Source organism: Syzygium oleosum, unplaced genomic scaffold (assembly GCF_021117445.2).
Source record: "Syzygium oleosum isolate NSW1041296 unplaced genomic scaffold, Sole_v2.1 Sole_v2.20, whole genome shotgun sequence".
Classification (NCBI taxonomy): Eukaryota; Viridiplantae; Streptophyta; class Magnoliopsida; order Myrtales; family Myrtaceae; genus Syzygium; species Syzygium oleosum.
In genome coordinates, this window is record NW_026607504.1 from 1,538,957 (window position 1) to 1,550,000 (window position 11,044).

Sequence of the window (11,044 nt, forward strand, 5' to 3'; positions counted from 1 at the left end):
ATTGAATAAGGGGAAGTATCGCTAGGTTGTATGGATCTACACTACACATAGAGTCAATTCTTTAAATATAGGAGTTTTGGCCCATATGGAACGGACTTGGTCTTTACAATAGCAGTATTATTACCATTTCTCTATCCCAGAATTTGCTATTACCGTGCTTCCAAATGAAAATGGAGGAACTCGAAAGTATGTTTGTGGTAGAATACAAAATCTATCTTTTATCTTATAGAATTGACCCCGAGAAGAGGTTCTCTCTGACTTCTCATCGACTGCAGTCAATAGATTGATCATTCGATGGGATCGAGATGGGCTACATCGAAGGTCGAGCCTAAATTTGTCAGAGCCTACCTATCACAAGATTTTCACATCCAGATCTTTCGCTAGGCCGAGCATGGCATAGGGGCCCAGCTGGGCCAGCCAAACTAAATGCCCTTACCCAAGCCCGTTCAAATGTCTTTAGTCTCTTGCAGCTCAAGCTGTGCCTAAGCGGGCCCGTAGGTCTCCAAGCCCACGATCAAATCCTACTGTTATATCGCAAATGGATAGATATTGGCTGTTGGCTGAACATTTTTTTTAAATGCAGGGCTTCTAAGAAAAGAGGAAGGCACTTAAATATGATGCCTAAAACGATAAATGGCATCTCTCAAGGAACCATCAAAGGCGGTCCCGCAGAGGCCTTATAAGCGCTCTTGTTGGGGGGCATAAAGGGCCTGAATCGGCATTCGGAAGCTCAATTTTCTTAGTGCTTCTTCAAGTTCTTCCTCATTGAAGGCAGCAAAATGGACAAAGTGACGTCTGTTTTGATAATTTGTCTGGTGTTGGGGTTGTTTTTGGGACATGAAGTGCTACAATCTGTGTGTTCTTTTGCCTCGTCGCACTTCGTTCTATTGCTCTGTCAAGTGCGTGAATAAGTGTCTGCTACCTTCACACAGCCTCAATGATACCCTCTCCTTTTGCAAGCTTGGATGCGCCTATTCCTTGTGTACCAACCTCAGTTCAATGGATGACCCAGGTAATCGAATACTCTCTCTCTCTCTCTCTCTCTCTCTCTCTCTCTCTCTCAAAGGAGGTCGCCTGATTGTTCATGCTTGTTCTGTTAGGTGAAGAAAAAGTCGCAGGTTGTGTGGATTCTTGCTCAGGGACATGTACCAAGCGAATGTAGCAAGCCTTCTGAGAATTGTGAAAGTCTTTGATATGGGACACAGTGGAATAATGTGATCAATAAGTTGGACAGAAAGTTTATGTGTTCAATGAGATTTTAAAAGGTTATTGAATTCGTTGTTCAAACTCACCTTCTTAAGTGGCTTTCACTTCAGTTATCTTCCACGGTGATAATTTCCCAATAGCCCACATATATGAGTTTTGTCTTCTACCGACACTTGGACAAGGCACTCCATCAACTCTCTCTCTCTCTCTCTCTGCACTCATACGACAAGAGAGAGAGAGAGAGAGAGAGAGATCTAATTCTAATGGAACCACGACTTACGCGAGATAGAGATACACATCCCTAAAGACAAATATTGTTGCGGAAATAGATTATCAAACAAAAAATTAAACAAAATAAACAAACAAATAGGACACCAGATTTACGTGGTAGATCGACTCCATGAGGAGAGCAGCACAAGATTTTACCACAGACATGCAACAGATATGACAATCATACTCGAATAGCTCAAATACCTCTCATACTCACATAGTATTTAGCATTCATAATTCTTCAAGAAGCAGTCTCTCAATTTCATAAGAGAATTAATCAAAATTTAATCCAAGATTTTTATGACTTCAAATGCTCAACATGTAATTCACGAGCACGCAGCACAATTGATTGTCATAGCCAGCTTCTCTTGAATGCAATTCACGAATATCACTAATTTCTTATGTAGAAAATATTTGGAACAAAAAAGAAAACCTACTCAAACTAGAAATTGTTCACTCAAAGTTGGAACAATTGTGGGATTCGAGGAAATGGGAAACAGAGGATAGTTCGAGTATTGTTCATGTTTTTTCTTTTCAAACTCTATGGGGTTAGAGATGATTCTGGTATTTAGATGTTCTAAAAAGATAAATCTTTTGAAGAAAGGGATAGAATTAAAAAAGGAAAGAAGGAAAAGGGAAAGGATGAACAGTAACTACAAAGGAAACAAAAGAAAAAAAATCACAATATTCAGAAAATCATTTTAAACTATATCTTTTCATTCAAGAGTGAGATTTTGGGGATACGATTTGCGGGATTCGAGGAAATGGGAAACAAATTATTATTGGAGTAATTGTTCATGATTTCCTTATTCTTTTCAAACTTTATCGGGCTAGAGTTGATTATGGTATTTAGATGTTCTAAAAAAGAGAAACCTTATTTGAAGGGAAATAATCAAAAAAAAAAAAAAAGAAGGAAAAGGGAGAAGATGAAGAGTAACCACAAGAGTTAAAAAGGGAAAGAAAAGAATAAAAAAAAGAAAAAAATCAGAATATTTTGAAAATAATGTAAAAACTACAAATAGTTTCATTTAGTTTGTCCACATAAGAGTGAGATTTTGGGGGAAAGATTTGTGGGATTTGAGGAAATGGGAAAGAGAGGATTGTTGGAGTAGTTGTTCATGCTTTCCTTATTCTTTCAATCTTCATCGGGCCAGAGTTGATTCTTGTATTGAGATTTTCTAGAAAAGAGAAAAAGGAAATAAGGAAAAGGATGAAGACGAACAGTAACCACAAAAAAAGGAAAAAAAGAAAATAATCAGAATATTCATAAAATCATGCAAAACTACCAAATTTTATTCAGTTTGACGAGAAGGTGGGGAATTAGTTTCAGATGTAGGTTTCAACTCATATGCTTTGCAAATAGGCAAGACAAAATTCTGAGAGTGAGTTGAGACTTAGAGTATGACATACCAAAAAAAAATTTAGTTTGTCCAGATTGCTGGCCAAAAATTGGCCAAAAGTTAGGAATACATTGGAATAATTAAATGATATGAATTACATTGGAATCCGTACAATATGTTTAGGACCGAATTGGTAATTTTCTCGAAAATATTTGGATTAAATAGGAAACATACTCAAACTAATTAATCCTACTCAAATTAGTAAACCACTAAAACCAGGGCCCTAAATCGATCCAGTTTCCTTTGTGAGCTTAAAATCAAGAGAGATTTTTAACAAACATGATGCATTTCATGTAAGGAAAATTGTTGTCCCTATCCTATTGTGCTTGCCGTGAAAGAACCCATATATGGCACTCTTGGTTGGAGCATAAAAGGACCATCATTCAGCGAAATTTAGTCAAATTGTCAGTGTTGCTTCTAATTCTTCCTCATCGTAAGAGAAGAACATGGACAAAGTGAAGTCTGTTTTTGTGGTTTGTCTTGTGTTGGGGTTGTTTCTTGGGCAGTCCAGAGCCAAATTTCAGGATTGCTACCTGACATGCTTCATCCCGTGTGTCATCACGCCTGGTAAATCTCTGACCTCGTGCGCTTTCAAGTGCTTGAAGGACTGTCTACTTCCTTCTTCAGACAGCCTTATGGATACACAATACTTCTGCACGCTTGGATGTGCCTCCTCCTCGTGTATCAACCTCAGTTCAAAGGATAACCCTGGTAATAAATCTCTCTCTCTCTCTCTCTCTCTCTCTCTCTCTCTCTCTCTCTCTCTCTCTCTCTCTCTCTCTCTCTGTGTGTGTAAGCTCACATTTCTGCTCATGTTTGTGTTACTCAGGTGAGAAAAGAGTTGCGGGTTGTGTGGATTCTTGCTCGGAGAGATGTGCCACTCATGCGTAGCTTGCCCTTAAATAATTTATGATAAATCTTTGGTTTTCTGAAGTCGAATAACACGTCAATGAATTGAATGGAACGTCAGGAGTATTGAGCCATTTTGTTCCAGCAAAATTCTTGTCTACTTTGTTTCGGTGAATGTTAGTTTATTGGGATTTAATGTTAATCCGGAAATGCATATCATGGAGTACACACTAGCATGTGTTGTTGACAAAAGGTTCATGGCTTCACACAGCACTAGGAGTTAGTGCTCGAGTGGGTGGACCATATACGTATCATAATGTTCATTTTCCTAATCAAACAACTTGTCCTGAATGGAAAAGATTTGAACCAGCAACAGACGTGGCTTAGCCTTATATGAATGCCAAATTCTTAAACTTTTTAGGGCATGCAAAATTAGGCCACTTCTAGTTAGATTGTTTGGAGTATTTACCAAAACAAAATTTTCTGAAATATTGCGAGTTGCCGCTTAACAATGGTTTGAAAATTCAAAAGCATTCCTGAATGAGCGTGTAGCCCATTAACGCATACAATTCCTTCTTATTTTTAAAAGTTATAAATCGTTTTCGTGTTTTCAAATTGGGAAAAGGGGGAAACCAAGATTGTTTTAAACATGCGAACAGCTTCTATGGCTTCTTCAGATGGATCACTTTAATATAGTGTTTTATCCTGATTACTCCGCAGACTCCATAGGAAGCCAGCTGCCAATTGGCCAACAAGGCCCTCGATCCGAGCCGACTGAGACCAATAAGGCCGGTAAATCCAACGTGAGACACGATCACGTAAGAGCAGACCGCATCATATTCGTCGACGTTTTGTCCACCGACAAATCCCACATTCAAGTCTATTTCATGCATGGCCATTCAATAGACTTGTTGAGAGGATAGTCGAAGGCAAAATCCCCTGGAATAGGGCAACTATTGATCTTTCCCCTTATTCTCTAGTTTAGCATACTGAAAAATAGAGAATGTAGATTCAGAAGATCAGTCAATTACAAACTAATTAACCTGTGCCCATGTCATCGCCTCTACGCAAAATTCGCCACCATCTCCGAAGCCATATCTTGAACAGCTTTCATACCCGATCATAAAATGCTCGAAGCATAAGAAAAGGAAGCTACCCCAGTCCATCAAATCGAGTATAGGAAATCTGTCTACATGATCTCAATACTTCTCATCCCCTCGAAACCAAAAACCTGGGGAATTGGAACATGTAAGCCCGAAACTCTCGACTTACAACGAAGCAATATTCTCAATGGTTCAAGCTTATGGAACAAAGTTGGAAAGGCCTCGAAAACGTACCCAAAGAAAGGCGAAAGAACAACTAAACAAAGGAGGTTTTCCGCTACTTTCTCTATGGCAATTATTACATTATTTATTTTCCAAACTAGCGGAAAAAAAATCAACTCACTGAATTGGCAAACACCAGGAAATGGAGGCAATGGATCCCGGTGATCTCTTGAGCTACATGCGGTACAACTAATGAAAATCGGGAAAGATGCAATTGTTAAGGCATGGATGTCAAGCAAAATTTCAGAGTTATCAGCGCATGGATCTCCTCGAGATAAATACGTGCTCCCCATGTGGAGTAGGAATTGAAAAGCAAAGTGACGTCTGAAAGCAGTAGCTGTCATTATAGTTAAGCTTGCTTAGTCAGCCGAATTTTTCCTCATGGTGCACTGGAAGTATTCAACCACGCAATTAAGTGTTTCAGACCGATTTCCTCTGCAGCGTCACTCAACCTATAAGATTATAACTTGTACAACAATTGTTTTAAGTCCTGAAATGTTTCTGCAATTTGTGATCAAGTCCTACAACTTGCCGAGCCAACTATTTTCACTCGGATCCTACTAAAACAAGATGAAGTCTGAGCACATTCACTGCTCCAGGTTCCTGCATGTAGGACAAACAACACAAGTATTTCCAGGAGCTTCTCACAAAGACAGCCAAAGATGATATGGGTTGCTGCTGCTCGGGAAACTTACGTAATTTGGGAATGACTTATATGAATAACCAGATTCACCACTGCCTTTGGTTCATGAATGACTAGCAATATTGAATCTTCAAATGATCCGCACTAAGCTATAAAAATGCATTTGAGGTAGTCGTAGACTAGATCCCATAAATCCACAAACATGGCTTCAAGTAGCCAAGTCATATGTCTGAAAGGTTGGTCCAACAAGAACTGTAATAGGTACCTTGACTAAGGGCTACTTTCTCCAGATTACCACGATTATATTCTGAAGCTGCCTTGACTGGTTCAAAAAGCTTACCAGCAATAGGATTCTATAGATATGCAGAAGTCAGGTACTTGAAGGAGATATAAAGTGATAATGGATTGAAATGGAAATGTTGTTCATCACGTCTCCATCCACATCCTAATTGTTGCTTCTCACTGTCTCAGAGGATTTGAAGATTTGAGCCATTTTTTACCATTTGGGCCTGTGCTTGAATAAAATCTTAGACGAGCAAAAAGATTAACTGCGACCCTCCAAAGTTACACTCAATCCATATATATCAACAACTCTTAAATTTTTGTCTCACCTTGAAAAAGAATTAACAAAGTTCCGACTTGGTTCTCTTGAGTCTCTCTCGGTGGTATTGCGTATGTACTCTCAAAACAGAAGGACTGTTAAATGGCTTTCACTTCAGTTATAATTCACTCTGATAATATCCTAACGGACCAAATGAATGAGTTTTGTCCTCTATTAATACTTAGACGACGCATTCAATTGACGCCTCTCTCTCATTTATAAATCCAATGCTGCACTCATTACGATGAGAAAGGGAGAGAACTCTAAAATTCTAATGGCACCACAACCTACATGGAAATATTGTGCGAGATAGAGATCCTCATCCCTATAGACAAGTCAATGTGTACTTATGTTTTAAAAAATCTTAATCACGCGTTGAGTTTGTAGCTTTTTTTTGTATTCACCCTTTTAATACAAGGATTTGAATAATTTTAGTGGTTCATCCTTTATTTCAAAATGTGAAATAACATATCACAATTAAGTAAAAAAATAAGCGGGTTATTTTCAACACTAATAACAATCTCACATAACTTATATATTAATTTTATAAATCGATCTTAGTATACTAACCATTTCTCTTTTAATAGACTCACAAATATATTCCAAAGATATTCAGCTTTTTCCTGATTTAAAACACCGAATGCATGATGAGTTGCATATATTTGTGTGGTGGCGGGTGAGCCGTGAATGTGAACAGAGCAAAAACAAGTCGAAGAAGAAGAGGGAGAGAGATGGCAGGTAGAGAGGGCAAAAGTTGCAGGGATAGTAGAAGCTTTTGCCGATATTCTGAAATTTAGTTTTCTTCATATTTACAAATCCTATCTGGGTTTATCCCACCCCCTAGGTGGGATTTTTTATCTGGACTATATCTAGGTTATATTCGGTCATATCCAGATTTCATGTCACTCCAAACATAAAATTTATCCTATAAATAATTTTATCCGGCCAACCAAACTCAGCCTATGGGGCTATAGATAATTCTAGTATTTAGATGTTCTAAAAATGAGAAAGCTTATTTGAAGCAAGGGAAAGAATTAAAAAAGGAAAGAAGGAAAGGATGAACAGTAACCACAAAGAAAATAAACGAAAGAAAAAAAAAGAAAAAAATCTGAATATTCAAAAAATCATGCAAAATTATATCATTTCATTCAAGAGCAAGATTTTTGTGGGATTCGAGGAAATGGGAAACAAAGGATTGTTGAAGTAATTGTTCATGTTTTTCTTATTCTATTCAAACTCCATAAGGCCAGAGATGATTCCAGTATATGAATGTTCTAGAAAACAGAAACCGAAAAGAATAAAAAAAAAAAGAAAGAAGGAAAAGGGAGAAGATGAACAGTAACCACACAAGAAAGAAAAAAAAGAAGGAAATCAGAATATTCAGAAAAGAGAATTGATTAAGTGACCGTCATTAATCTATGGGAAAATTCCATTTTGGTACCCAAAGTGGACAAAGTGTCAAATAAGGGTATGAAGTGCTTAATCAGTCTCAAATAAGGGTCTGGGTCGCCGGCCGGCAAAAAACGTCCGCCGGCAGCCAAAAACGGTACTGTTCCGGCACCGGAACAGTACTTTATTATTTTTTTACATTTTTTTCTTTCTTCTTTCTTTTTTCTTTTTTCTGTTTTTTTTCTTTTCCTTTTCCTTTTCCTTTTCCTTTTCTTTTTTTTTTCTCTTCCCTCCGCCGGCCTCCGGCGGAGGTCGCCGACCTTAGGCGGAGGCTGCCCTCGCCGGAGTCGGGCGGGGGCCACCCCCGCCTGGGCGGGCAAGGGTCGCCCTCGCCGGGGTCGGGTGAGGGCGACCCTCACCAGATCCGGCGAGAGCAGCTCTCGCCGAATCTGGCGAGGGCCGCCCTCACCCACCCAGCCCAGGCGGGGGCGCCCGTTGCCGACGCCTGCGAGGGCGACCCTCGCTCTGGGTCGCCCGACGCCGGCTCGCCCCCACCTGGGTTGGTCGAGCGAGGGTCGCCCTCTCCACCGTCGGGCGAGGGCCACCCTCGCCCGCCCAGCCCAGGCGGGGGCGCCCGTCGCCCGACGCCGGCGAGGGCAATCCTCGCCCTGGGTCGCCCTCGCCGGCCGTCGGGCGAGGCCCTCCCCGCCTAGGGCTGGGCGGGCGAGGGCGGCCCTTGCTGGATCCGGCGAGAGCCGCTCTCGTCGAACCGGGTGAGGGTCGCCCGACCTCGGCGAGGGCGACCCTCGCTCGCCCAGGCAGGGCGGCCCTCGCCCGACGCCGACGAGGGCAGCCTCCGCCTGAGGCCGGCAAAGGGAAGAGAAAAAAAAAAGGAAAGGAAAAGGAAAAGAAAAAAACAGAAAAAAGAAAGAAAAAAATGTAAAAATATAATAAAGTATTGTTCCAGTGCCGGAACAGTACCGTTTTTGGCCGCCAGCGGACATGTTTTGCCGGCCGGCGACCCAGACCCTTATTTGAGACTTTTTGGGCACTTAGGACCCTTATTTGAGACTGATTAAGCACTTCAGACCATTATTTGACACTTTATCCACTTTGGATACCAAATTGAGAATTTGACCCCACTTTGGGTACCAAAATGGAATTTTCCCTTAATCTATTGTGAGATTAACACAATGCTGTGGAGCACAAAAAATAAATAAAAATTAATTATAAATTATTGTGGAGTCCACTCCTTCAGGAATTTATGGCTCACCAACTTGCCGTTATTCTCGACCCAAAGACCGTTATACAAAGCCCTTCAGAAAATCATGCAAAATTGTACTGTTTCATTTAAGAGTGAGATTTTGGGATACGATTTTTGGGATTCGAGGAAATGGGAAACAAATGATTGTTGGAGTAATTGTTCACGTTTTTCGTTTTTTTTTTCAATCTCCATCGGGCTAGAGATGATTCTGGTATTTAAATGTTCTAGAGAAGAGAAACCTTATTTGAAGCAAGGGAATAAATAAAAAAGGAAAGAAGAATGAGGATGAAGATGAACGGTAACCGCAAAAGAAAAATAAAGAAAAGAAAAAACTCATAAAATTGTGGAAAACTACCTTGTTTCATTCAGTTTGTTCGCATCAGATAGCTAGCCAGAATTTGGCCAAAATTGAGGAATACATTGGAATAATTGAATGATAAGGATTACATTAGAATCCGTAAAATATGTTTATGACTAAATTGGTAATTTTCTCGAAAATATTTGCATTAAAATAGAAAACTTACTCAAATTAATTAATCCTACTCAAATTAGTAAACCACTAAAACCAGGGCCCTAAATCGATCCAGTTTCCTTTGTGAGCTTAAAATCAAGAGAGATTTTTAACAAACATGATGCATTTCATGTAAGGAAAATTTTTGTCCCTATCCTATTGTGCTTGCCGTGAAAGAACCCATATATGGCACTCTTGGTTGGAGCATAAAAGGACCATCATTCAGCTAAATTTAGTCAAATTGTCAGTGTTGCTTCTAATTCTTCCTCATCGTAAGAGAAGAACATGGACAAAGTGAAGTCTGTTTTTGTGGTTTGTCTTGTGTTGGGGTTGTTTCTTGGGCAGTCCAGAGCCAAATTTCAGGATTGCTACCTGACATGCTTCATCCCGTGTGTCATCACGCCTGGTAAATCTCTGACCTCGTGCGCTTTCAAGTGCTTGAAGGACTGTCTACTTCCTTCTTCAGACAGCCTTATGGATACACAGTACTTCTGCACGCTTGGATGTGCCTCCTCCTCGTGTATCAACCTCAGTTCAAAGGATAACCCTGGTAATAAATCTCTCTCTCTCTCTCTCTCTCTCTCTCTCTCTCTCTGTAAGCTCACATTTCTGCTCATGTTTGTGTTACTCAGGTGAGAAAAGAGTTGCGGGTTGTGTGGATTCTTGCTCGGAGAGATGTGCCACTCATGCGTAGCTTGCCCTTAAATAATTTATGATAAATCTTTGGTTTTCTGAAGTCGAATAACACGTCAATGAATTGAATGGAACGTCAGGAGTATTGAGCCATTTTGTTCCAGCAAAATTCTTGTCTACTTTGTTTCGGTGAATGTTAGTTTATTGGGATTTAATATTAATCTGGAAATGCATATCAGGGAGTACACACTAGCATGTGTTGTTGACAAAAGGTTCATGGCTTCACACAGCACTAGGAGTTAGTGCTCGAGTGGGTGAACCATATACGTATCATAATGTTCATTTTCCTAATCAACCAACTTGTCCTGAATGGAAAAGATTTGAACCAGCAACAGACGTGGCTTAGCCATATATGAATGCCAAATTCTTAAACTCTTTAGGGCGTGCAAAATTAGGCCACTTCTAGTTAGATCGTTTGGAGTATTTACCAAAACAAAATTTTCTGAAATATTGCAAGTTGCCGCTTAACAATGGTTCGAAAATTCAAAAGCATTCCTGAATGAGTGTGTAGCCCCTTAACGCATACAAGTCCTTCTTATTTTTAAAAGTTATAAATCGTTTTCGTGTTTTCAAATTGGGAAAAGGGGGAAACCAAGATTGTTTTAAAAATGCGAACAGCTTCTATGGCTTCTTCACATGGATCACTTTAATATAGCGTTTTATCCTACCTCGACCGTTTCTCAAGTATCTTCACTTAGCCGAAGCCATCCATTCTGATTACTCCGCCAACTCCAAGCCGACAGGCTCATTGAGACCAATAAGGCCGGTAAATCCAACGTGAGACACTATCACATAAGAGCAGACTGCATCATATTCGTCGACATTTTGTCCACCGACAAATCCCACATTCAAGTCTATTTCATGCACGGCCATTCAATAGACTTGTTGAGGGG

The 11,044-nt window shown here is 40.0% G+C and overlaps 3 protein-coding genes across 3 annotated transcripts in view; 2 read left to right on the forward strand and 1 right to left on the reverse strand.

The window, feature by feature from the left end:
• The first annotated feature begins 3,278 nt into the window (after positions 1–3,278).
• On the forward strand, positions 3,279–3,859 carry LOC130140573 (thionin-like protein 2). Its single transcript, XM_056320228.1, has 2 exons — positions 3,279–3,587; positions 3,706–3,859. Exons 1-2 carry the CDS (start codon positions 3,323–3,325, stop codon positions 3,765–3,767), a joined length of 327 nt encoding a protein of 108 aa, XP_056176203.1. The 5' UTR covers positions 3,279–3,322; the 3' UTR covers positions 3,768–3,859.
• A 1,082-nt stretch (positions 3,860–4,941) lies between these two features.
• LOC115684058 (coatomer subunit beta'-2-like) overlaps positions 4,942–11,044 on the reverse strand; it is a 105,903-nt gene continuing 99,800 nt past the window's right edge. Inside the window, exons 26-27 of the transcript XR_008818615.1 lie at positions 5,172–5,226; positions 4,942–4,956 (exon numbers count right to left, since the gene is read on the reverse strand). The gene's annotated coding sequence lies outside the window, so the exon portion shown is untranslated. The remainder of the gene's footprint in view (positions 4,957–5,171; positions 5,227–11,044) is intronic.
• On the forward strand, positions 9,692–10,244 carry LOC130140612 (thionin-like protein 2). The gene is made up of 2 exons (XM_056320380.1): positions 9,692–10,008; positions 10,091–10,244. Exons 1-2 carry the CDS (start codon positions 9,744–9,746, stop codon positions 10,150–10,152), a joined length of 327 nt encoding a protein of 108 aa, XP_056176355.1. The 5' UTR covers positions 9,692–9,743; the 3' UTR covers positions 10,153–10,244.